At 42.8% G+C, this 27,534-nt stretch overlaps 1 protein-coding gene across 1 annotated transcript in view; it reads right to left on the bottom strand.

The window, feature by feature from the left end:
* The window catches only part of ALK (ALK receptor tyrosine kinase), a 746,236-nt gene that overhangs the window by 169,969 nt on the left and 548,733 nt on the right, over positions 1-27,534 (bottom strand). The window contains exon 5 of the mRNA XM_055541746.1: positions 14,725-14,852. Within this exon, the coding sequence (XP_055397721.1) occupies positions 14,725-14,852 (128 nt within the window). The remainder of the gene's footprint in view (positions 1-14,724; positions 14,853-27,534) is intronic.

Here is a 27,534-nt window from a genome sequence, read left to right as displayed (position 1 = left end):
TCAGCTTATAAAAGCAAAAAGAAAGGCGAGGCATTTAACCTCTCTGGGCCTTTTAAGACAACAGACTTATTATGTTCATATGAATTTCCTGGAAGAAGCCTCTAATTAAAGCTTATTGCCTCTCAGCTGCCATTGGCTGGCAATGTGGCTCGTCCTTCCTGTTCGTTAGAATAGAAGGGCATCCCAGCGTGGTTGTAGCCTCACAGAGCCCATGCCCACCTTCCGGCCCACTCCCCTAGTGAGGTCTGGAATATCCCAGTTCCGCCATGATGACCCCATTGCCCCCTGAGTGGGAGCTTGGGTCCAGATAGGATATTATACCCATGTTCTTAAGGGAAATGGTAAGACCCTGCTGTACCAGCTGCATGAATGATTAATGAAGGGTAATTAGTTAATGTTCATTAAGCGTTTTCTAGATACAAAATTCTGGCTAAGAGCTAAATGAAGAAGCAAAAGCCAAAAGACTGCATTCACCCACACGCTGCGGAGAGAATCCCAGAATGATGGAGCTGAGAGAACGAGGGATCCCAGAGACCGTCTGTCCTGTGGTTTGCAAACTCTACACTGCAGGGCTTTCCAGGCAGCTGCAGAGCAACTAGTCTCTCAGTGTTTCTTCCCCAAACAAATCACAACAAGAAAGGCAAACAAAAGTTCCACAAAAATCATGATCACAGTATGACTTGAAGATGTAGAATGCCAAAAATGGCAAAATAACCATGAGGGAAGAGAGAAAAAGCCTTACATCCCAGCCACTTAGGTTCCAGCGTTCTGAGTCTATGCCCCCCAGCAAGCAGAGCAAATGGCTCCTTCAGCCCATACTACCCTGGAAGTTGCCGAGCCCCTGAAGTGAGGAGCCCTGTGCAGGGGTCCCAGAAGAGAGGAAGTAAAATGTCTCCCAGGTCTTCAGATAAGGTTTACAATCCCCTCCCTGTATCCTCCTTCAAACCAAACCAAACCAAACCAACTCTGAGATTAATTCTGTCCTTGAGGAAATTTAAAAGCTTTAGGTCAATGCACAGGGGACTTTGCAGTCTGACCTGGTACCTAAATTTTAGGAACTGAGCCTTTCTGGTAGCTTAGGTAGCTCAGGGCCCCACTGCTGGTTTCTGGTGTCACTGGAGTTCTGCCTGCCACCCTGCCCATCCTCCGTGGCTTGCACTGAGAGGATACCTCCTCTTTGGTACCTGCTTGACCCCAGGCCTGTCTGTACTTCTTCTGACCCATGTCTCTCTGTCCCCCTGAAATGGTGCTTCACCAACATGTCCTCTGCTGTTCTTCCAATGGCAGAGAAGGATGAAGTCACCTTCCAGAATCTGGGGGATCGCTAAGAACAGAAAAGGTATTTTATTAATTGTGCACAGTTTGCACTGGAGCCCAACATATAGCCTGCTAATTTCAATAGAAAATGTCCCCCAACTCCAATCTGGAAAGACATATCATGTTGATTCTGTGGAATCAACTCCCAGGACATCACTACACAAGCATCCAAGTTCGAGAAGCATTGGCCCCACTTCACCTCAAGCCACTTATTGGATCCTGGCCCCTCCCAATTAGCCTATAGCCAAATGACTTTAGCCATTTCCTGTGTGAATGACACTCTGGAGGCAGTGCAGTGAGCCTGATCTCAGACCTGTTGGGCAGAGTTATCCTGTCCCTCCTCTAGCAGATGTCCTTAGACTTCACTGAGCCCCTGAGTTGTACAATTCACTATGGCTGATTTTCCTTGATGACTCATACCAACTGTTTGTGTAATAGCACAGTTAGTTAAGAGTTGCCAAGGCCATTGGCACACCACCATGACACACTCTTTGGACTTAGAGAAGAGTAGAACTAATCCTGTTTGATTTCCCACTAGGTTCTAGGTACTGTTTTACACAGGCATACAGACGAACACATTCAAACCCCACAGGGACCCTGGGGCAGGTACCATCCATCGTCTTTGTTTCACACATGAATGATCTAGGACTGCGGGATATAATGGACACGTGGTGCCCAAACAACTCAGGACCCAAATGCATGTTTTCCTCATCCAAGTCCTATCCTCCTTCCACTATTCAGTATCCGGTGTCCCTTCTTTCTGTTGCATCTTTTTGTTCATTTCACCTGTTATGGCCTCTATCAAAGAATGAAAGAAACAGGAGGCAAGGTTGGAATATATGAATTTTGCTGTCAGCTCTTTCAGGAAGATGAAATGGGGGTGGGAGAGGTAGTGGATTGAAACCAATGTTCAAACTGACACTCCTCTTATTATCTCCGGAATTAATTTATCTGGGTCCACCCTGTTTGCCTCACAGCTCCAGGGCCAGGTTTTACGGAATGGCTACAGAGGAACCTTAGAGATCCAAAAAGGGAACACAGTTTCACCAAGCCCCTCATTCATCACCATCTGGAGCAGCAGTCTCATTAATAACTGGGGCTTAATCCTCCAAATTCAAAGAGACTCCCATTACCCAAAACAATAATTTTTTTAATTACCCAAGCAGAATGGCAATCGCATATTGAATACTAAGAATGATTTAAACTAATAAATACTTTTGGAAGTTCCTTGAACATTTTAATGAATTAAAAATTATGAAATATTTATAAGCAGTAACAACACCATTTAGTACCATTAATAAAATAAATACATTAGTCAGAGAATGGAATTCATTGCTGTTTTACTACTAGACATTGATGTCAATGACTGAATATTGCTCCAAATTACTTGTAAAATAGACCAATTATTTTAGTGTGATTAATCTTTTCAATTATTTCTTTTATGTAGTTGTAATTTGAAAGTAATTTTCTTTTGGGAGTACAATGACCTCAGCACACTGGTTCCTTATTTATTTATATTTTAAAACCTTTTGTGTCTGCCCCCATTTCCAGGTGATTTTTCAATGGTCGAATATTTAAAACAGTCACCCAAGCAATCATTCTTGTTCCTAAGCACTTTGTAGGGGCATTTCTAATTGGCTTTATTAGTGATTATGAGTAAGCCATTCCAGAGTATAAAAGTCTCTGCCAACAGCAGCTATGCATCAGAAGGGAAAGGAGGGGCAGACAAAGTTCTTTCCTGGTTCCACCAGCTGGGGCCTGGCTGTTTTAGACTGCACGCTTAGTTGGCTTGAGGAGGCAGTGTGATAGTTGGGTCAACGTGCTTTTAGGGTCTTCCCTGGACTTCAGCCATCCCCATGGGATTAAACGGTCCTTTTCCTTTGGGGAAACTGTGGATTCTGTGCACTGAGTCACAAAAGAAAAAAAAACACTGACTTTATTAAAGATAAAAGCATACAGAAGTAGCTGCCTTGGAAATCAAAATGTAGATCTGGATTATCAGGATCTCTGTTGGAAATGGGGTTTTAGAGGTATATGCTGAAATGTCTATGGATAAGATAATATAATGTCTGGGATTTAGGAAAAACAATCTGGGAAAGGAAGAGTGCAGTGGTGGGTTATAGCCAGCTCACACTCACTGGTAAGAGCTGATTGTTACATTTTCAGAAATCTTGCGAGCTAGCTGGTAAACATTTACTACTGAAAATTAAATTTTATAAACTGACAATTAAATAAAATAAATGATTAAAAAGATAGTATATTAAATGAAAACAAACAGCAACAACATAAATGAAAGGTGGGTAGGACCCTGCCAACATATAACACACCATGGGCTAGTCCTACAGAATTATTCAGTCCTGGTTCCTGAATGGGGACATTCAGCTCAGACGGGGGACATGGGAGAGAGAGGGAGATGGTATTCATTGTGCCAAGGACTGTGCTAGGGGTTCTACATACAATATCAGTTTTAATTTCCCAAAACCCATAATTATATATTACAGATGTTCAAGCTGGTTTTAGGAAAGGCAGAGGAACCAGAGATCAAATTGCCAACATCTGCTGGATCATGGAAAAAGCAAGAGAGTTCCAGAAAAACATCTATTTCTCCTTTAATGACTATGCCAAAGACTTTGACTGTGTGGATCACAATAAACTGTGGAAAATTCTGAAAGAGATGGGAATACCAGATCACCTGACCTGCCTCTTGAGAAACCTGTATGTAGGTCAGGAAGCAACAGTTAGAACTGGACATGGAACAACAGACTGGTTCCAAATAGGAAAAGGAGTATGTCAAGGCTGTATATTGTCACCCTGTTTATTTAACTTCTATGCAGAGTACATCACGAGAAACGCTGGGCTGGAAGAAGCACAGGTTGGCATCAAGATTGCCAGGAGAAATATCAATAACCTCAGATATGCAGATGATACCACCCTTATGGCAGAAAGTGAAGAGGAACTAAAAAGCCTCTTGTTGCAAGTGAAAGAGGAGAGTGAAAAAGTTGGCTTAAAGCTCAACATCCAGAAAACGAAGATCATGGCATGTGGTCCCATCACCTCATGGGAAATAGATGGGGAAACAATGTCAGACTTTATTTTTGGGGGGCTCCAAAATCACTGCAGATGGTGATTGCAGCCACGAAATTAAAAGACGCTTACTCCTTGGAAGGAAAGTTATGACCAATTTAGATAGCATATTCAAAAGCAGAGACATTACTTTGCCAACAAAGGTCCATCTAGTCAAGGCTATGGTTTTTCCAGTGGTCATGTATGGATGTGAGAGTTGGACTGTGAAGAAGCTGAGCGCCAAAGAATTGATGCTTTTGAACTGTGGTGTTGGAGAATGTGGGAGCCAGTGTGAGGAAATCCGCCTGTGGCAAAGGTCATGAGGAAGGAGGCTCGGCATCCGCAAAGGCGGGATCGAGCCTCAGGAGTCCCCCTGGAAATTCTCGAGCATCTACCCTCAAAACCATAGTCTGCCTACTTTACTGCTTTGTGCTCTCACCTACACCTCTGACTTTACGGGGGGCTGTCCCCCACCACCTCTATCTGATAAAGAGTTAACTTACAGCTCCAGTTAATAAAGTTCCTGGGCGTGACAAGAGTGTTTCAACTTACAAACTCCTTTGGAAGTCCTCTAGCCTGCCTGAACAGGTTCTTCTGGCCACATGTGATTGTTCACAGCCTCCCAACTGTGAGAGGCAAGAGATGTTCTAAACTGTCTAAATACAGATTCCTTTGAGCAGTTAAAAGATTGATTAGAAATTGTATTGGTGAAGGGTTTTTCACTTGTTGGGCCAATGTTTGCTGCTAAGTTTCCATATCCCTTACCTACTGTGTCCCTGGGAGTGTATTGATTAATATAATTGGTGTATAGGAATGTAAGTAGTAGTTTTAATGTTTGTAACCTTGGACCCTTGAGTTAATTCTTTTCTTGTTATAGCCCACCACACCTTTGCCCTATAGTAATGCAACTTTATCTAATGCTTTTGGAGGGTGGCACCTGACTTTAGAATAATCACCTTTAGAGAAAAATAAGTTTTCTGAAGAAAGGGTCATAAAATGTTAACAGGCCTCCTGGCCAGAAGATGATGTAAATCACCTAAACTTTTTCATATGATAAGTTTGCAGGAAGAAAGCCTGGCTTCGATTAGGATCAAGGACTGCTGTCCTTGCATGACTCTACTCCTTCCCCCATTATCCTCTATGCACAACTTAAGGTATAAAAACTACTTTGGAAAATAAAGTGCAGGCCTTGTTCACCGAAGCTTGGTCTCCCCATGTTGTTCTTTCTCTCACCTTCTGGCTGAATTCCCATCTGGAGCATGGAGGCTAGTTAAGCCTACTAATTTTGCCTGGGCTTCTAAGATCTGACCAGGGAGGTCTTAGTGTCTCCTCTCCTTCAGGAGAACGGGAGGACACCTGTGGCCTACGTAGGTGACGCAAATTCCTTACCTTGGAATTTTATTGGCTTTCAACATAAACCAAGTTATTCAGCCTCTTCTCTCCACTGAATTTTCTCACTGAGCTATCCTTATTTAACCACTCTATATATCTTTAATTCTATCGTATCCTAATCACCGAAGCTGTCTCCCCTTCGAATCCTCTGACTCCACCGGGGCTGGACCCTGGCAGGAGAAGACTCTTGAGAGTCCCTTGGACTGCAAGGAGATCCAACCAGTCCATTCTGAAGGAGATCAGCCCTGAGTGTTCTTTGGAAGGACTGATGCTAAAGCTGAAACTCCAGAACTTTGGCCACCCATGCGAAGAGCTGACTCATTGGAAAAGACTCTGATGCTGGGAGGGATTGGGGGCAAGAGGAAAAGGGGACGACAGAGGATGAGATGGCTGGATGGCATCATCGACTCGATGGACATGAGTTTGAGTGAACTCCGGGAGTTGATGATGGACAGGGAGGCCTGGTGTGCTGCGATTCATGGGGTCACAAAGAGTCGGACATGACTTAGCGACTGAACTGAACTGAGTCCCACTTACTTATGAGGAAAACAAAACTCACAGATTGGGGGAAAAAAAAAAAAAAAACCTCCTCTGAGATCAAAAGGGTGGTAAATGATGGAGCTGGAATTCCACACTCATTCTGATTCCAAAGCTTGTAATCTCTCTCCTACGTTGTAACAAAAAAACCTTTATTCACTACTTACTATGGGAAAAACACTGTTAGTTGCTAATTGGGATGTAAAGAATTTTTTTAAAAAAAAGACACAGTCTTTTAAAAAATAGAACCTAGCATCTATTGAGCAAGACACATAACTAACTCTGGAAAGAAGTAGGCTGTTTTAAAACAGAAATATATAGAAACACAATTCTGGGCTGAGACTTCTGGGAGAAGATAATATTTGAGCAGAAATCTGAAAGATGTGGTAGACTGGGAGAAGCAGATATTGGGAATGGAGGGGGCATAGCTAAAAAAAAAGCTTAAAGGTGGGAAGGCGCTCAGGGAAATGTGAGTAGATCTCAGTGGCTAAATGAAATTTTAGTCATTCTAATGCCTATCTTTTAAAGAGCACAGTCCACAGGTAAATTACAGGCAAGAAGTTTTAGAGATTGGGAATCAAGAAGGGGAATGTTTGGTAAACGAGGTTCACCCTCCACCAGGTAGTCACAGTGAGAACTAAGTGAGGACACTAGGCTGTGGCTCAGGTTCCTCTCTGGTTTTCACTTCCGAGCAATAGATCCACCACCGCGTGATTGATTCAGTCCCTTGAAGACACCAACCCAGGTGTTGGCCACCTGGATGCTGGCATCAGGTTGGCGATGCTGCAGCTCCCATCACCCACTTGGCATGTTGTTGTCATTAACATGAAGTGTTTGTGTCAATTTATTTCTGTGAATGGTCGTTTCACCATGAGAAACTGAGTGGCAGAGAGGGAGTAGCTGCATTTTCAAAGACTTGAGGCCAGAGAAGTCAGGGAGCTCAGAGCAACATCCACAAACACACCTCCACAGCAATCCTCTCCTTTGACCCTCACGATTAACATCAATTTGGGGTCAGCCATTGACATATTGTTATTCCTATTTTAAATTTAAAAAAAGTGTGCCAATTCTGGGGGAGACTTGATGTCTCTTTTGATCCACGGTGTTGCATAGTTTGTTGTTGTTTAGTAGCTCCGTCATGTCTGACTCTTTGTGACCCTATGGACTGTACTCTATGGACAGGCTCCTCTGTCCGTGGAATGCTCCAAACAAGCATACTGGAGTGGGTTGCCATTCTTCCTTCAGGGGATCTTCCTGACTCAGGGTTTGAAAGTGAAAGTGTTAGTTGCTCAGCTGTGTCCTACTCTTTGTGACCCCATGGACTGTAGCCTGCCAGGCTCCTCTGTCCATGGAATTCTCCAGGAAAGAATACTGGAGTGGGTTGCCATTCCCTTCTCCAAGGGATCTTCTCAATCCAGGGATCGAACCTGGGTCTCCTGCATTGTAGGCAGATTCTTTACTGTCTGAGCCAGACAGTAAAGAAGACAGAGAAGCCCAGGGGTCAAAAATGTTTCTCAAGCTTGGCAGGTGGATTCTTTACCACTAGTGCCACCTGGGAAGCCTAAAGAGGTGGAAGTGAAAGAAACGAAAGTGTTAGTTGCTCAATCGTGTCTGACTCTTTGCAACCCCATGGACTGTAGCCTGCCAGGCTCCTTGGTTCATGGAATTCTCCAGGAAAGAATAGTGGGGTGGATTGCATTCCCTTTTCCAAGGGACCGTCCCAACCATGGGATTGAACCAGTTCTCCTGCATTGCAGGCAGATTCTTTACTGTCTGAGCCACCAAGGAAGAGGTGGAAATGTGACTTAAATTCCCTGACTGCTGGTTCAGTGTTCATTCTGTGTTCTTTCTGAGAAAGGTGCATTGTAACTAGTTTGGAGGAAGACATCTCTACAAATGGAGCACCTATTCAATACCTTGGGCAAACTAAATATAAGTCAGGGATGCCTTTTGGGGAGCAGTGTTTGTCCCAAGTAGAATAGAGATCTTAAAGCCATAACATCAAAACTCAATCTTAAGACAGAAACAAGTTTATATCAGGGTCACTATGCATTTAGTTTAGTACCGCTCAGTAAATACCTGTCGTATGAATGGGTGAATGCACAGACGATTGGATGAATGAGTTTGCTACACAGAGAGGTTTTTGCTGGCAGTCTGAAGACAGCATTCCACAGTAATTTCCTTTTATTAATACAAGCACAGACTAAGGAAGGTGCTGGGGTGCTGCTTGCTTTTGGAACAGAAAATGCCCAGTTTGGGCCACGCTGCCAGGAGCCCATGAGGTTATCCTTCATTTTACCCAGCTGGATTTTGGATCTTACTCTAAAGGTTAATTGGTTCCACATGGCTGGCCAAATATTGGAATCTATTTGTGTAGCTTCTCTCATTTCATCTTGTCCCCTCTTGGTCTAAGGAGGACATCCTCCAGTGCCCATCACTGTCTTTGATAAAGTAAGAAGAAAGAGAAGGGAGAGAGGGCCAGGTGATGCCATGCATGTTTTATTGGAAACAATCATACCAGCTCCATACTTAGCATCTCAAGGCCAGGACCCACAGTGACAAAAGTCTGTCCGGGGAAATGGCCCATATTCAAAGTACAATAGCCTTGGGCTTAGTCTTAATTATTTAAAGAAGGTCTGGTTAATGTAATTCTGTTTTGCTATTACATTTTAAATAAGTACAGTATAATAGGATCAAAAAGCTGGGGTTAATAGGAGAGTTAAAAATCAGACTGCCCAGCAACTCTCAAGCTGTACTTCATGAAAACCCATTTGGAAGGTTTGTCAAAGACTGTGGAACTGGTGGGCTCCTCACCGTCACTTTCTCTAGGGCAGCTGTACTTGTGTAATTTCATATACTGGATTTTTATATAAGACTTTGTTTGAATTAAGAGTTAAGCCTCTAAAAAATGTTTGAAAACTGTGGATCTAGTTTACATGTCCTCATTTTAGGCACAGAGAGGTTAAGATAGCTGTCATCTCCCACTCTTTCAGGACACGTGTTTTAAGGTGTCTGCAGTGGTCTGACTGCATTGTATTCCTCGGATTCCTCCCCCTTCCTGAAGTACAGAAGTCAGTGAAATCACCCTCAGCACCATGGATAGTGTGAACGAGGATTCTGACACCCTCTTTGAATGGATTAGAAGTAATGTGTATGACAATGTCTTGATAGAGTAAGGGACCATGAGTGCTTCTTGGGAAGAGGTCTGTTAGTGAACTGAATGTGGCTCTGATCTGGGAAATCTCAGTTCTGATTCTTGTAGGTTCATGAAAGAGCTATGGTCACAAGCAATAAAATGTGTTTAGGCTTACATCCTTGATTTTCATGGATGGGGGATCCACTACTTGATAAGGGTGTGGTGGTCCTCTTAAACTGCCTTTGACCGGTCTGGGCAGGGAAAGGGAAATTCTGAATTGGTTTCTTAGAAAAACTGAGAACTTGACGACCATGAGATGGAGGTAGGAAGCACATTGGGCTAATCAGTAATTTAGTGTGTTAAAGTTCAAGGTAAATTTTTGAGTGTTTGTGATTCAGTTTCCACACGGTGAGGGAGGCAGATTAGATGCTTTCTGGGGTCCTTACCAGCAGTGACCTTCCACACGCAGCACCAGTGTGTGGTAGCTAACAGCATGGGTGCTGGAGCCAGATGGCCTCCATTCCAATATCATCTGTGAGACTCTGGGTACGTGACTTCTGTGCCTAGTGATGATAATAATAATGCATACCTCACAGTGTTGCTGGAAGGATTAATGAGTTAATATATGAATGTGCATAGGACAGGACCAGGCACATAGAAGGTGCTAGGTGGGTGTTTGCAATATGTAATTTTATGAGCACACTGACCATTTTCAAGTCCTTTTCAAGATGCTAGTCCTGCTCTTCTGACATATTTTTCAGCAGGTTCCTCTGAACCTGAGGAGTCCCAATGAGTGTACTGCATAATCCTATGCTTTAATTGTCTGCTGAAGAAAGGTCATTATGAAAGGGTTAAGGGTTCCCTGGGAGCCTGGACATGTAAGGGTTGATATCCCTACCCTTGGTATTGAATACACACACCACTCTTTCAAGATGAGGGAAAAACCTCTTCCAAGTAATTTCCACTCACTGCTACTTTCTTTTGGGAGTAATAGGGTAATAGCCCAAAGCTATAAAAGCAGGAGCAGCATTTATCAATTGATTGATTAGCTGATCAGTCAACAAATATTTACATCGTGTTTCTTATATGTTTAGCATGGTGTTAACTGTACTCTAGAGAAATAAAAGCAATATAAGACAAGGTTCTGAACCTCGTTAGGGCCCCAAAATAATTATAAAATAGCTACTAAATTTAGATGCAGAGAACAAAGTCTTCCAAGAATAATTTCTTTAGCTGTGAGTGATGTTCTGGAGGGTTTGGGCCCCAAGCTGGATCTTAAATGATGAATCAGTGTTCAAAACATAAGGCCTGGGATCAAGTAGGCATTATTGGCATAGTGTAGAGAACACCAGTCTGCTAGAGGAGAGATGTGGGGAAACAGAGGGCATAATGTTGGGCAGGTACAGAAGGGCTGGATTGTAAACGACTGTGGAAATCAGGCAGAGGAACTGTGGCTTCCCAGGCAGGATTGAGAAGTGGTGAAAGTACCAAGGTCAGAGTCAAGGTGGTCCTGATGTTAATCCCAGCTCTACCATCAACCAGCTGGGTGATCTGCAGCCATCACTTTTCTGATGTGAAGTGGTCTTCACTTCTGAGTAAAGTGGTCCAGCCCAACCTTCATATTCCTGATGTGGTAGACAATAAGAAGTTACTGGAACCTCATGAAAATGCCACAAGCAAAGGGAATTTGGAGGAGATTTTTCTGGCAATGTGTGAAGGATGGATAATGGTATCAGGGAGACTAGCTGGAAGTCTATTTAGTCTAATAGCTAGAAGTCTATTTAGCTATTGCTAAAGTCTCAGAATACATATATGAAGGCCTGAATAAAGCACGTGGCTGAGGAAATGAAGTCAGAAGGATAAACTCGAGAAGCAGTAACAGTAGCATCTAGACAGCAACAGATAGAATGTGAGGCAGCCACAAGCCTAGAGCCCAAGGCTTGATCATCCGGATGTAGGGATAAGAGGAAGAGTCAAAGATAATTCTAAGGTAAATAAAACTCCAGCCTCTACACATTCCATTAAGGCAGCAGGATGTCATGGATAAAAATACTGGCTTGGTGATCAGACTGATTTGGGATTGAGTGTGGCTCTACCTTTCCCTAACTGTACAATGATGGCAACTTTAGAAACATCTGTGAGGTTCAGTTTCTCCGTATGTAAAATGAGGATAATAGTACCTAGTTTTTAGTGTTATTGTAAAACTCACAGGAGATAACTAACACGTGTAAAGGGATCAGCACTCTACCTGTGCACATGCTAAATGCTCCATAGATGTGAGCTTTCATTGCTTACTAACTGATCAGCTAATAACTGTTACATTCTATGATAACAGGTGTTAGGATTCAGAGGGAGTTACGACCTCTGCCTTCATGGCACCTACAGATAGATATCTTCTCTTTTGCGAGCAGAATTGTCCCAACGACCCCATCTCCAGTTCAGTTAAAATGGCATTTCTTTTCTTGTGGGACAAGGAAGGGTTGTAGAAGTCTATAGAAAGCAGACCAGATACCCTACAGGCTGAAAAGCTGAAAGTGAAAGTCATGTCCAATTCTTTGTGATTCCATGGACTATAGCCCACCAGGCTCCTCTGTCCATGGGATTCTCCAGACAAGAATACTGGAGTGGGTATCCATTTCCTTCTCCAGGAGGTCTTCCCAACCCAGGGATTGAACCCAGGTAGAAAGTAGACTAGATATCACACAAACCTATTAACAACCCTGGCTAGCATGTCATCAGCCTGATCAGCCCCTTCAAATGTACCACTTCTCTTAGCTCCTCCCCTTCATGACCTAACTGAAGTAATGATCTCAGAAAACACGGATGTTTGTCTACATCAAACAGGCCTTGGGTATGCCTGCAAAACAACTCCTTCTCTTTAAATATATGAGGGTAGCTTTAGGATACTTCTTATGTTTTCCACTTGTCCATACAACCTGATGTGCACCTGAATTTGTTCCATTATAGGAGAAAGAGTTAGAAGTTTTCAGGAAACACTGGGATCACTCTGTTCTCTGTCTCACAGGTCCACAGTGGTCCTCTCATACCTCTTCGTGGCCACAGGATTCCAAACCTGAGAAGGAGCACAGAGGACACCTGCTTCCCCATGAAAACCATCTGTTCTGGGACTTGGAGCCTCTGAAGGAAGGTAGCTGGGCCATGAGAACCTTCCTGGGTCTCTTGGCAGGTCCACTTTCCTTAAGGAATCAGAGACAGATTTCTTTTCTTCCTCCTTAAGAGAGTGTCCTGCCAGAAGAAACACTTTCTGGACCATTAGAGAAAGTTAGAGAGGTCAACTCTCTTGGTTTTGTAAGGGTAGAGAAGCAGAAAAGAAACATATCTTGTAAACTGTGCAATGGATTGCTGCAAATGCAAGATAAACTACAGAGGGAGAATACTGTAGGTGAAAGGAAGTTGTAGGAGTAAGGAAGGAAAAATGGCACAACTGGTTGAGATCTTTCAAAGGTGCAAAGAATTTTTGCAAGAGTATTTGTGCTGGGCCTAATACTTGGGGTTTTATAGACTCTTATTCCCTTCTGATGCTGCTGAAATGAGATTAGGCCAATTCTGGGAACTCATACCTTCTTCCTGACACATTCCTGATAACTGGCTCCATTTCAACATATAACCTCTTTTGGACGGTACGTGGACCCTTGACATCGGTGAGGACTGATGATGTCCAGAGACGTTCACAAATCCCTAAGTTCGTGAGTGTGGAATCATTTGTACAAGCTCCTGGCTTTCTCCCAAACCATATGTTTCTTGTACAGTGTCTCACATCACAGGCTAGGCACCTTTTCAATTTGAACTGAAGTTCAATCTATCATGTTATGATAGATTTTTCTTTTTCTGACACATAAACCAGTTTTGATTAAAAAAGAAAGAAAGAAAGAAAACCACTTTGTGAAAGTTCTTGCAAGGCCAGCAGTGAATGAAGAGCAACAGCAAGGTAAGGAACTGGGTGGTCAGTAGGGTCCCTACCTAAAGGAGTCCCTTTTGTATTCAGCTTCATATTCAAAACTGGGCCTCAACATGCAACCAATGGCTATGTGTTATGAGCCTTCATGGTTGCTGATGAACATTCTAAATGGAGAAGTTAGGCCTGGGAGTGCCACAGACTCCCTTTCTGTCTATACTTCATTCCTGGGCCTCCAGACTACAGGTTCCATAGCACAGGTTAGTGAACTTCTAGGAAGAGGCGGGCATGGCAGGAGAATAGTGGCTATGAAAGCAACTTGTTTCCTAAAGATTTGTACAATTCAAGTCCATCTTATATACCCTTTACATGTGGAAAAATAATAAAGGATATTTATAATGATGACCCTAGGTCTTCTGAAGAATCAAGGTAAGATCAACTTCATATCTATATCAATGATCAGTCTTCTCCTGCATACCAATCACGCTTGGAGCAATGTCTAATGAAAAATATATATAAAATATCATCTTGAAAATAGGAATAGAAGATCAAAAACTCTGTAGAGGAAAGGGAAAATAAGTTTATCAAATAACTACACAGATATAATTTACAGTGATTGAGTATTGCATTTAGCTCAGAGTTTCCTGGCAACAAAGACAAAAAGAAAAAAAAAAATTGACAAATTACTCTTCAGGAGAGAGATGTCTTCTCTTGGTAATAAATCTTGAAATAAATTCACAATGTGGAGTTATGCAAAAGGAATTCAATGACACATGCCTTAATGATTTTTACAAAATAAGCAAGAATTTTCACATATAACCATTTCCCACATTGTCCCTTAATAACAGCTTAAATCAAATCATTAAAAATACTTAATTGTAAATTTTACCTCAGGGGGGAAAAAAGTAAAGTACTAATCATTATCAAGTTAGTGGGATGGAGATACATGTGGAAAAAAAAAAAGGCAGAATGTTGATAATTGTTGAAACCGGGTTGAGGGTATATGGGAGCCCGTTGCACTATTCTATTCATTTGTAAACATTTGAAAATTTCCACAAAACAAAACAAAACCATAGCTGAAAGCATTTGGACTCCAGGGAAGTTAAGCTAGTGTGTTATCCAACAAAGACTATATTCTATTTGATATAGCTTTAAGTTAAGTAGATATAATATTATAACTCAATCTTTGAAAATTGATCAGCTGGGCTGTGAACCACTTGGCAATATTCAGAATCAGACCCAAAACACTGGAGACACTTCTCTATAAGTGTGCACATTTTCAGCTAATTATGGTGGCAGATTACTGACCTACTTAAGACAACAAGCTACCAAGGAGTGGAGGGGGAAAGCCAGATTCAGATACCTTCACTGCAGTTCTTCAGGGCAAAGAAGTCCACTGCAGATAAGCTTCGGTTTCCATTTGAGATATATTCCAGGGCCACTCGGAACGGGTTCTCTGGGCGCCCAATTCTTCCCTGCAGCACAGTCCAACTGGTTGCATTGGAAAGCAGAGGGGGAAAAACACAGAAAAACAGTGATGAGAAGCAGACCTAACCTATAGAGAGGTCCCATGCCTGCCCTGACTTTAGGGCCCATGTTCTCCATTCTGTATGAACCCTAAGTGGGTGGAACCCTAAGTGGTTCTGAGGATGGTCACTGACAGCAACACACACACACACATTTATTTCCTTCTTGTCCAACTAACTCAGAGACCCAATTCTTAAACCTACTGCGGCCACTGGTGTGCCTTTTGTCTTACTTTTTAGGCAACGCCAGACCTTTGGACTATTTCATACAGGAAAAAATATGTACACCTGAGAAAATCTGCCAGCAGAGTGAAGGAATAGTCTTCAAAGCATTTATCAGTGTACTAATAATTATCTCTGGAAAGAATGCTTGGTTTTGGGAATTTTATCTCATCCTCAAATCTCAGAATCCTTGGGTTTGCTATATAGTTACTTAAGGGAAGCTAGCAAGTGCTATTTATTGACTGCAGGAAAATTAAAGTGCATTGAAGCATGTATTTTGGGGTAAAAGCTACCTAAGATTGACGTGGACTCTGCAAAAAGGTGCAAACAGAAGAAGACAGAAGCAGGTCAAATGTGAGCTCTGCATCTGTCTATAATCAAGGACACTGACACAGCCAGAGAATAGAGAATAAGCTAAATGAACATTTTTACACCTCACTCAGGCTATTAACCTCTTGGAATAGCCTCCTGTCACTGATTGCAACATCAAATTTACTTTCCAACATTGATTCAGGTTTTTTAAAATATATAATTATTTTGATAACTTTGTGTGGAGAATGGAAATTACCTGGACTATTTCATATTTTCTTTCCTTTTAAAGAAAAACAATTTTATTGAGGTATAATGCACAATAAATTGCACATCCAAAGTGTACAGTTTGATGAATTTTGACATGTGGATTCACCTTAACTCATCACAATGCTTCATACTGTCTTACCACTAGGTTGGGCTTAGGTATGGTAGTACGAGTGCTAAGGAACTTAGGGAAAGACTAGCTTTTTATTTAAAAAAATTGTAAATCACCCTCCCAAATTTCAAGTATAAGAATATTAAAAATTCAGAAAAGTTGGTAAAGGAAAGTAAAAGCCACTTGGAAACTCATCTAGAGACTACCATAGTAAACACCTCTGTAAGCGGCGGTATAGCTACAGTTTTACACAAATAAGGTCATACACACACGTGCTCCCTCAATGGTTTGTCACAAAACAATCAATATACATTACATGATCAGGTCAAAGACTGCATTTTAAAGATTTGTGCCTTGCTCCTGGGTTTTCCTCTTTATGATCAGGCTGAGGCTAGCCCTGCGAGTTTATCTTAGGACGAATTCTTAGAACCTGGGTCAAAGCACATATGCATTTAAAACTCTGAGGATATTGTCAGTCCTCTAACACTGAATTAGAGGGCTCATTTCTCCATTTGTTTGTTGACATGGGATCCCATCAAATCTTTTCCATTCATTAACTTTTGGTGAGGAAGGCATCACTCAAAGCAATCTATGGTCTTTCAGGGGGGTGTTCCTGGATGGGGATTGTGTGTCTCTGGTTCTTGCCATGTTGCTGGGCATGCAGTGAGGTTTGCTGGATGAAGGCAGTGCTGTTCCCTTTCTATGCTCTTTTGCAGTTAATTCTGAGCAATGGAGCCAGTGCCTCTGCCATTTGATAAAAGTGTATTAAGTTTCCCCACAATAGATGCTGTAGAAGGGACTATTGCTGTTGTGAAGTTTGTTCTCTGTTACTGTACTGAACAGGATTTCTATCCAAAATAAAACCAGTGCAATTGAATAAGGAAAAGGAGGCCTTTCCATTTAAATGTGGAACTGTCAAAGAAAAGAAAAATTGAAAGGAAAATGTAAATGAGGGGTTCTTAAGGAAAAAGAGACAAAAAGAGCAGAATTTTTCTTGTTCTTCTGAAAAATAAAGGACTCTATTTTTGAGGGAAGATGGTGGTGAAAAGGCATGACTATTCATATTCTTCCACAATCATAGCTCTCTGCTCTGAGGAATGATGGATTTTAATTCCAGGTACACAGTGGCCCTTGATGATGATTTCCATTTCTGTATTGGCACTAGCCCTCTGGATACATGTGTCAAGAGTTTTAGGAATTAGTTTCTGAGTTACTGATGCAATAACTTTTGTCTGAAATTCTCTGGCCTCCTATAGTTTACTGCTGCAACTTTAATAACTTTCAGAGCAGTTGCCAAACATGATTTTATAACCAGGGAAGTTGGAACTGAAAAAGGGCAAGCTTATACCTAGGGTCAGATTTGTTTAAGAGATAGCAAAAACCCTATGGCGGGGGTGGGGTGGGGAATACCACACACTCTCTTTTCTCTCTGCCTCCATTTTCTTGGCTGACATCCCAATGGTCATGAAACTTGCTCCTTAGGGTCCTATTTTCCTCTTTAGCTGGTGGCAACTCTACTTGTGCTTGCAAGGGGGGAGGTGATGCTCTAACTTAGAGCCTCCTAGACACAAACGTGCAGCTATATCCACGTGCTGGGGATTTGCAGTCATCTCAGCACTGGTGCTTCAATCAATCAACATGACACTGTGGGGAGTCCATCTGGACCTCAGGAAGCCAGAAGCATGGTCTGGATGGCTTGTCACCATCCATTATCTTCCAGTTGTCTCTCTGGAGCTCTTCACTTCCAGTTCTGGCTCTGCCCACGGTTTGCCTGATGGCTTTGAACAAGGCACTTTACTCCAAATGCCTGAAATTTTAAATGTTTTCTAATCAGTTGTATTCTCAACCACAGAAAGTATCTCCAACTTGGTGTAAATTTGCTGAGAAAACAACTGACTACACATTTTTTGCTGAGTGGCCGCATCATAATAAATCAGAGTCCACTGAAGAAGGCAGGAGGGTTGCTTTGTGAATAGCAAGGTCCATTTCTGACCTGGAGGTTGGAAGCTGTATATTCAAAGGCCATCGGGTTGGGAACTGAGTCCCAGATTATGGTCCTAGACTTTCATGGGGTATGATAAGTCCCAGAACCCACTTGGGTTTTAGTTTCTTCATTAGCAAAATGTTAAGAGTTCTCCAAGGTCTCATACTGATCTGATACCAATACTTGTCTAGCAGATCACCCAAGTCCTAGTGACAAAACACTTTACCAAAACCCTGAAAGCTTCAGTGGGCCAATAATATTCTACAGAAGGTGGAAGAATGAGTTGTCAAATAACCCAGACTTATGTCTCCAAAGAGACTCAGTTCCACCCCCTCAGAGAAATGAAGAGACCGGTTCAAGGTCACCCATTTGGTTATCTGAAGAACAAAGATTAAAATCAAATATATTATTGCTCCACAACTGCAAGAACAGGAGACAATGTGACCCATGAATCAGTCTGTATATTCAGTCACATTTCATATTGCTAGAATCACGGAGATAAAGAAGGATGTGTTGACTTAGCATTGCTATAGAGAATCACCAATCTGGGTTTTGAGGATAGACAGGCCAGTCAGAGAAGGCAATGGCACCCCACTCCAGTACTCTTGCCTGGAAAATCCCATGGATGGAGGGGCCTGGTGGGCTGCAGTCCATGGGGTCGCTAGGAGTCGGACACGACTGAGCGACTTCACTTTCACTTTTCACTTTCATGCATTGGAGAAGGAAATGGCAACCCACTCCAGTGTTCTTGCCTGGAGAATCCCAGGGACGGGGGAGCCTGGTGGGCTGCCGTCTATGGGGTCGCACAGAGTCGGACACGACTGAAGCGACTTAGCAGCAGCAGGCCAGTCAGACAGTGAAATACCTTGTCAGAAAATGCACACAAAAAAGCAAAAAAGTCATAAGAAGATATGACGTGGAAACAGAAACTCTAAGATTCCTACTGCCTCATACCAGGTCAGTCTCTCCAAGTTTAAAGGAGACCGGCAGACTGATGTGAGCCAAGCTGCTGCTGAGATTGAAGGGTTGGCAGCATGTCTCAAAAGGAAGAAGGTAGAAAGTTATTTTAAGTCCAGAATGAAGGGGCATTTTTTGACAGCACTTGAGGGCCACGGGTGGCACCTGACAAGATGGAGGAATGTGTATTACTTCCTGCTGTGTAATATTCCAATAGGCATGATGTTGATGTAGAGCTGGCTCACAAAAGTGAGCCATCAAACCTACATGCTGGTCAATGGAACACCTTTTTGAGATGGTTTTAGCTGCTTCAATATCAGGAGGCCTACATTCACTTCTCAGCTCCATGATCTACTAAGCAACCGTAGGCAAATTATATAATTACTCTCACCTCCTATTTCCTTATTTTTAAGGTGGAAGTCATAATGCCTAGCTTTCTAGATTGTTGTGAGGATTTATGAAAAAGATGTACACAAGAAACATCCTTATCAGGGGCTCCATAAATGGGAGCTATTCTTACAGAAGACCAGAGCTTTTTTTCATAGAATGGCACTGGGCCATGAAACTATCTGCATCTCAATTCATTTATAAGATTCAAGAGGGAGAGTAAAGTAGATAAAAGAAGGTAAGGAAGGCATTAGCAATATATGAATAGCAGCCACCTTTTGTTGAAATGAGGAAAAATTTTTAGTTAAAAGAAATTATGTTGGAACAAAAAGAAACTATGTTGAAAAACTCCTACAACCAAATACGTTATGATTGGACCATGATAGCAGATCAATATTCTGCCCAGAACTCTCTAAAGGCCCCATCTCACTTCGGAGTAAAATCCTCTATTTAGCTTTGCATCTTTCTGTAGCATGTGAAAAGATGCCTTATGTCTAGATGTTGGTTAGGATTTGTTGAATTGAATTCCATTTCTCAGGTATTTATTGGTGCATTATTGTACACTAGATAACATATTAAATGCTCTGAGGATCCTTAGAGTTGAGAATGTAGTTTTGTACGTAAGGAGCTTACAGACTGGTGAGGAAGAGTAAAAGTAGGAACTGAACTTTACAGTCCACAGCAGTATAGAGGAGCTGAATGAGCAGCTCAGGCAGTATGTGCTGCTGAATCATAGAGAGCAAAGTGATGTCTTAAATCCGGTGATCAGGAGAGGTGTAACTTGAGGATGGGTTGTGAAGAAGGGGCAGGAATTGGGAAGAGGGTGATGTAGAAAAAGAGGCTGGCATGAGTACATAAGCAGAGCCCATACAGACTGTGTATACAGAAAACAGGTGGTTCTGTCTGGTGGGAGTCAATGTTTTTCACTAATTTCTATAGGAATGAGGTCCTCTGTATCTTGCCACACTCCCCAACTCTCCCCAACCTCAACCTCCTTATAGCCAGGGTGATGGATCATTCATCATTGCGTCTTCCGGGCCTGATACATTTTAGACACTTAACAAGCATTTGTTGAATAAGAGAACAAATGTACCAACAGATTTCTGTTAAATGAGACAAGATTCTGACATTCTTGGCCAAAATTTATATTGCAGTTTGTACTGTTCGCTGAACCCAGGGTAGGCAAGACATGAGCTAAGAGGCTGGAAGGAAACTCAAGGAGCCACAGGAACTGCAGAAACATTTATTTTCTCCTGACTGGCATGGCAGCCACAACACAGCCTCTCCCCTGGTTGACACAGCAGCCATAGCAGCAGCCATAACATAGCCATAACATAGCCATAGCATGACCTCATATAGCATATCCATGATATTGCTCCAGTGTAGCCCTGATGCAGCAGCAGCCAGGGCTTTCATGGTGAAACTTACACAGGTGTACTGCATAGAGCAGCCTGTGACCAAGCGGCTATCTTGTGACACACATGCCCAGTGCTGTAAGTGGTCTCACCTGTTACATAATCAGTATTTACAAAACATGGGGCAAGAGTGAGAGGCCGTGGGGCAAGAAAGCCTGACCATGCCATCTTGGCTAATTTGCTCTTTCCCTATAGGAGTGAAGTTGAGTTAATCTCAAAGTTCAAGTCAATTCATTATTGTTAGCTCTCATCCATTCAAGTGGTAATGATACCTTCCCTTAGGAAGAACCTAAAGACTGGGAAATTTGGGGGGGTTGAAGGACGTTTGGGATTTTTTCACTGTATAGTTCTTGGCTCGCCCTTTGCCCACACATAGGCCCCATCTTTAAAGGGGCAGGGCCATGGAAAACCATCAAACTAGCTTTTGTGCAAGGACCTAGAACCCAAAGAAGGAATCAGAGTTATAGTAACTGAGACATGGAGGGGACCTGAGTGCTCAACCAGGAGAGGTCCCACCTCATGCATGAACACCCTCTAGAACCCAGGTCAGCCTTGAACCTTGTTAATGAATATTAACAAGGGCAACAATTCTAATGATATTAATAACTGCACTAATAATGTGATCAGCAACAACAGTTAACATTTATTGAGGGCCTACTCTGTGCTCTGCTTTTAGTTGAGTTTCAAACCTAGTGTCATGTGACTCCATAGTCTTTACGAACACCTTCCTAAATTGTCCTTTTAAGCTTCTTGAGGTTAGAAACCATGTCTTCCTGGGCCTTTATTTCAATTTCTGGCTCTGATGAATACAGCTAGGGATTCGAAGCTAAAAGATATGGTCATCCCACATTCTGTAATGGCTACAAGTGCCAAGCCATTCAGGTAGTGACTACCCCCCTTGCCAGGATAGCTAAGCTCACGAATTAATTGAGGATGATGGAAACCACACAAATTAGACAACCAGCCACGTCCTTTTCACATGGAGCTTAGTCACATGATTACTATTATTACTGAGCATAAGACTGTCAAGGCTCAGGCCACACAGCTGACATTCCTTCACATATCCCCTTGCTAAGACTCTCTTTTGACAAGTGTCGGGATGTGGGTGTGAAGGTGTGAAGGTTCATTAGAAATAAGGGATTGAGCCTGTGGCAGCTCATCTAGATCGAATAAAAAAAAAAAGTCAATTGCACTTCTCTCCCTAATCTTATCCTAAAGGAAAGAAGCACACATAACTTTCAAGGTTTTTTAAAAATAGACTTTGTAGTAATTCTACAGCAAATATAAACCATTCAGCACTATTTTTTATTGTTTCCATTAAATCAGCCTGCGTTTAAAGCATTTTTATGGGAGATAGCAGGGAAGAAAATGCCAGATCAATGTAAATTTTACTGTAAAGTCCTTTGTTGCTAGTTAATTTTCTGTAATAATAATTACAGTTGGTATGTGGTGTGGGGTCTTTTACCCAAGTAGCCCTGGCTTTGTTATTCCTTGCCCTTCAAGATTTCCCAGAAGTTAGATGTGTGTGCCCGGGAGACAATTGGAGCTGGATGGAAACTAGGTTTCCAGTTGATTCAGGATGTGGTTCCCAACCAGCCTGTGGTGGAAAGAGATGCCCTGAGGCTGAGGGTGGCTTCTGGCTCTTCTGGAGGGAACTGTGGGAGCAGTGAGGTGCTGAGACATGGATGGGCTCAATGGGGCCACAGCGGACTTGGTAGAGACCTTAGCATTGATGGTCGGAAAGCAGTTTTGGTTTCTATCAGAGATGCTGTGTGGGTGACAGGGATCTGGAAGGTGGCCCAGCTGTCCCTAGGTGGGGGCTAAGAAAATGTTCCCAAGCTGCCTTTCCCCTAATTCTTCTGTCATGCTCTTGAGCAAAGAAAAAAGTTGAATGGTTTTTGGCTCTTCTTCCTGGCCTCTCTTTAGCTTCTAATTTTATCTCCTTCCCTCTCTCCCTCCCTCCTTTCCTTCCTTAATTCCTTTCTCATTTACTCCCTCCCTTCCTTTTTTCTTTCCTTCCTTCAGGAGAAGTATACTGATTAAGAGCACAAACCTTGGAGGCAGACTTCCCATTTTATAATCTCAATCCTACCTCTTACCGACTGTGACTTCTGGCCAGCTACCTACCTAATCTCTCTGTGCCCAAATTCCGTCATTAAGAAGTAGGGATAGTAAAAGACCCTATAAGATGTGTGTTGAAGACCATGTGGATTAACACATGCACAGGACTTAGCTGACACTCAAGAAGCATCAGCTAATACTGTTACTATTAGGTTAGTGTTTCTTCTCTCTCTTATACCCGCTATGGCAGATGACCTTACGAGGAAGGACTTTACAAGAGGATGGAACAGGAAATTGACTGAGTATGATGGGATTTCAGGGATTAGGGGGGGCCTCCCACCCCAGAACACCCAAACTTAGGGGATTCTTTCCAGTCTCCAATGCAGCGTTGAAGAGACAAATGCAAAAATGCAAATACCCCAAGGAACACTGTGCCAGGCACTCGATATACATCTCATTTATTTGTATGTGTGTGTGTGTGTTCATTTACATTCTGCTTCATTCCAGAAAGGATTTAAGGCAGCTATTTTACTTTATTTCATTTAATTTTCACAATAAATGCATGAGACAGATATGACCATCTCCATTTTATAAGGGAGAAAATTGAGGCTCAGAGAGCTTATAAACTTGCCCATGTAGTAAATGGTAAAAGGTGATATGAACCCAAGACAATTTATCTTCAAAACTGTTGCACTTCCTTCTATATCGCACATGGGTGTAAATATATGTTAAACGTAAATAACTTGTTTATTAAAAGAATTTTTTAGTGGGTCAGAGGTGGTTAGTATTTGAAGAACAGCAGTGCTCAGAAAAGGCTGTATCCAAGAAATATTTGGCTTCTTCCAGTGCTGTCCCAGGCTTTCTTATTCCTTTTCCCCTCAAGCTCCACATAGTCACAACCATGTGGGAATACATGGGACTGTGGCAGGCAAACATCCACGCGGTTCCCTGGCAGAGAGCTTTTCTTCATTCTATACACCAGGCCATGCACAGAGAGGAGACTGAGAATGGACCTCTGCAGACATCGCCCCTAGATCACTGGATGTGAGGCGGAGACTATTAGACTGATGATAGCCGCATTTGTAAGAAAAAATGTTAGTAGAAGGAATGTTCTTAAATGACCTCCCTGTGACCAATCTGCTTGCTGGATTAGCATAATCTCTACATTTTCTTTTCAAAGGTACACCCTGTGCTCTGAGTGCTCAAGGTCACAGAATGTTCAAGGTTACTCTCTCATGCTCCTAGACCTTCCACTCCTATCACTTGAATTAGTTTAGCTTATTCTCAACTCTGTTTATGCCAATTGTACTCACTAAGTGGATGCAACATGAGCAAGAACAATTGGAATTACTTTTTGAAGACACCCCACTCCAGTACTCTTGCTTGGAAAATCCCATGGATGGAGGAGCCTGGTAGGCTGCAGTCCATGGGGTCGCTAAGAGTCGGACACGACTGAGTGACTTCACTTTCACTTTTCACTTTTATGCATTGGAGAAGGAAATGGCAACCCACTCCAGTGTTCTTGCCTGGAGAATCCCAGGGACGGGGGAGCCTGGTGGGCTGCTGTCTATGGGGTCGCACAGAATCGGACACGACTGAAGTGACTTAGCATAGCATAGCATAGCAGAGGTAAGTTATTAAAAATAACTCTTGTTTAATCTTCCCTGGTGGCTTAGACGGTAAAGTATCTGCCTACAATGTGGGACACCTGGGTTCAATCCCTGGGTCGGGAAGATCTCCTGGAGAAGGAAATGGCAACCCACTCCAGTATTCTTGCCTGGAAAATCCCGTGGACAGAGGAACCTGATTTGGCTATAGTCCATGGAGTCGCAAAGAGTCAGACATGACTGATCGACTTCACTCACTCACTCACTCAGGGCAACAGAAAAGATTAAGAAAAAGACCTTAAAAAATCCTGAAAACTTTCAGAGTGGTTCACAAGGACTTGACAATTATTTCCATTTTAGAAAAACTGAAACTGAAAATCATGGATGTGCTGTCAGGAATGCGATTTATACAGAAAGACACTGTAGAATGTCCGAGAAACAGGCCAACACTGGAAGCAAAAGCCTGGGCCCTACAGCAAGAGCCTGGTGGATTAGCATATGTTTAGAAATTTCTGGTGAAAATGTATAAAGATGTAAGTTGATTCTCAAGCAACTATTGGTCTCAAGCTTATTGTCTAAGAACATTTCTTTTAGCTCTAGTATGTATTAAAAAATGGGCTTCCCAGGTGGCGCTAGTGGTAAAGAACTCACCTGCCAAGGCAGGAGACTTAAGGGACGCAAGTTCAATTCCTGGGTTGGGAAGATCCCTTGGAGAAGGGTATAACAACCTACTCCAGTTTTCTTGCCAGGAGAATCCCACGACAGAGGAGCCACGGACAGAGGAGACTGACAGTCCATGGGGGTTGCACAGAGTCGGACACGACTGAAGTGACTTAGCACGCAAGCACATATTTAAAAATCCATAAAGGATTCACTAGAGCTTTTCTTCTTTTAAAGGAGGGAACACTGAATATTTAGGCAAAAAATCAAACGAGAGAAAACTTCAAATCGGAAGTAGTGAGCTTTAGGATCCTGATACTCCCCTTTCCGTTTCTATGAATACTGGATTAGGTCTTAGGTAAGTCACTACCTCCTTCAGCATCCGATGAACTTCCCTGATCAGGGGACTGTGTGGAGGGACCTGGATGGATGCTGAGCAGGGGAAGTGAAAAGAGAGAGTTTGGTTGGTGTCAAATTTCCGGAAATAACTTAAAATTACAGAAGGAAGTACAAGAGGGGATCCCAGTGGGGTTCCCTATTCTATAGATTTACCAGACAGCCTCTTTGGCAGGCTGGGTGGTGGATTTTCTCTGAGTAGAGGCCTAGGTGATCATTCTGTCTTTGGAACTTTTTCTGTAAGGAGATTTGGGCACATCACCCACCAGCAGCCAGTGGGAATCTCGAATCTGTTTTCCTAACTTCCTCTCTGTTCAATAACTTCTTAGCACCATCTGTTCTTTGTAAACACAGTCCTTTCTCTCAAGCCAACTCAATGCAGTTCTTTGGTGTTTTTTTTTTTTTTTTAATACATCCTCCCCAGAGCCAGATGAAGAAATATAAAGACAACACGGAAACCTTAAATGTGGCCATTTTCTGGAGGATTCCTCCTCCAGCCCAGTCTGCCCCAGCTTGAGCCCTGAGTCCTGAGTGGAACTGGGGGTGGGCTTTCATCCTGTGTCCCAGTTTGAGGCCCAGGGTTTCCCAGGCCTGGAAGCTGTCCTCCTTCCCTGGGCTCAAATGACAGCCAGTCTCCCATCCCGCTCCCTAGAGAGCCAGCTTAAATGCCATTTAATGTGTTATCGTATTGATTGGTTCAATATGAACTCAAGCCTCTGTGCCAAGCAAAATGCTGATGCCCAAGCCCAGAGGCTCCATTTCAGTCATAAATCTCTGGCCAAGCCAGGCCTCTGTGCTGAAACCTTATACGGTAGTGTAGACCTGGCCATAAAACTGTGGCCCTGTAAGCAAATTCTGAAGCTGGGACAGTGGTCAGCTGGAAAAGGATGGAGGGGCCTGGCCAGGTGAAGTCAGGACAGCCCACAGATTTGTCCCTATTAAAGATGAGGCCTCATTTCACACTCTGCTCCTGTGCTGCCCTCTTCAAAGTGGCCATCCAGGGGGCATGGAGGCAATTGCCAGAGGCATTGATTGATCGTGTCCTGGGCCCCTTGGCACAGAGAGGCTAAGTGGCCCTGCTGCAGTCCCTGTACTGTACCAAGTATAGTAGATGATGATGCTATTGTGGGGTTGGAAGATGTAAATATGGCATGAATCTTGGAAATCCCCATGTCTAATCCTTTCACAGGGCAGAGAAGGGCTGCGGCCTAAACCATTCACCTCTACTCTGCAGACAGAGGAGGGTTCTATTCTATACCTTGTGTCTGAAACAATTTCTTTAAACTCAAACATGACCATGCTCTCCATCGGCCTCAAGACCCACCTCTGGTTCCCCGAAAATGCCAGGGCTCTTTCCTGTCCTTGTGCATGTGATCAGGGGGTTCCCTGTACCCAGAATTCCTTCTATATGTTTTCTCTATTAGGCTGTTTTTTATTGACTAAGGAATCCAACTCCCAGGTTGCACCAGGTGACTGAAATGGGGAGCAAGGATAAGGATATGCCTGACTCTACCTGGGGCATTTTAAGAAAAGTTTCTTGGAGGAAGTGACATCTGTTATTTTTGGATGATCTATTCTGGTCCTAGAAGAAATGGTCAGAAAGGGGGGTGTTTTGTGTTGAATTGCATACCTCCAAAAAGCTGTGTTGAAGTCCTAGCCCTCAGTGCCTCAGAGTGTGACCTTACTTGGAAGTAGAGTCTTTAGAAAGGCCATCAAGTTAAACTGAGATCATGAGGGTGGGCCCTAACATGACATGACAATGTTGTTATAATTAAGGGAAATTTGGACACCAAGACCGACACAAGAAGACTGCCACGTGAAGACGAAGATAGAGGTTTGGGATGATGAGTTTACAAGCCAAGGGATTCTAAAGACGGCCAGCAAATTACCAGGAATTAGGAAAGAGGTGTGGGGCAGATTCTCCTTCATAGCCTTCAGAAGGTGCCAACCCTGGTAATGACTCCCTGAGCTTAGACTCCCAGAACTGTGAGACAATAAAGGTTTGTTGTTTAAGCCTTCTAGTTTATTAGTTTGTACTTTCTTGTGACAGCCCTAGCAAATATAGGTGGATAGTTCAAAATGATCTCCACTAGAATGTAAGTTGGTGTAGCCACTATGGAAAATGATATGGAGGTTCCTCAGATAACTAAAAATAGAATTACCATATGATCCAGGAATCCCACTCTTGTGTATATAAAACTGGTAGAATCTGACTAAGACTGCTGGATTGTATCATTGTCAGTATCCTGGTTGCACTGTTGTTAGTTGTA

This window comes from Bubalus kerabau, chromosome 11 (assembly GCF_029407905.1).
Source record: "Bubalus kerabau isolate K-KA32 ecotype Philippines breed swamp buffalo chromosome 11, PCC_UOA_SB_1v2, whole genome shotgun sequence".
NCBI classification, from domain to species: Eukaryota; Metazoa; Chordata; class Mammalia; order Artiodactyla; family Bovidae; genus Bubalus; species Bubalus kerabau.
The sequence above is the reverse complement of the archived record's forward strand: the minus strand, read 5'-3'. Positions and strand labels throughout refer to the sequence as shown.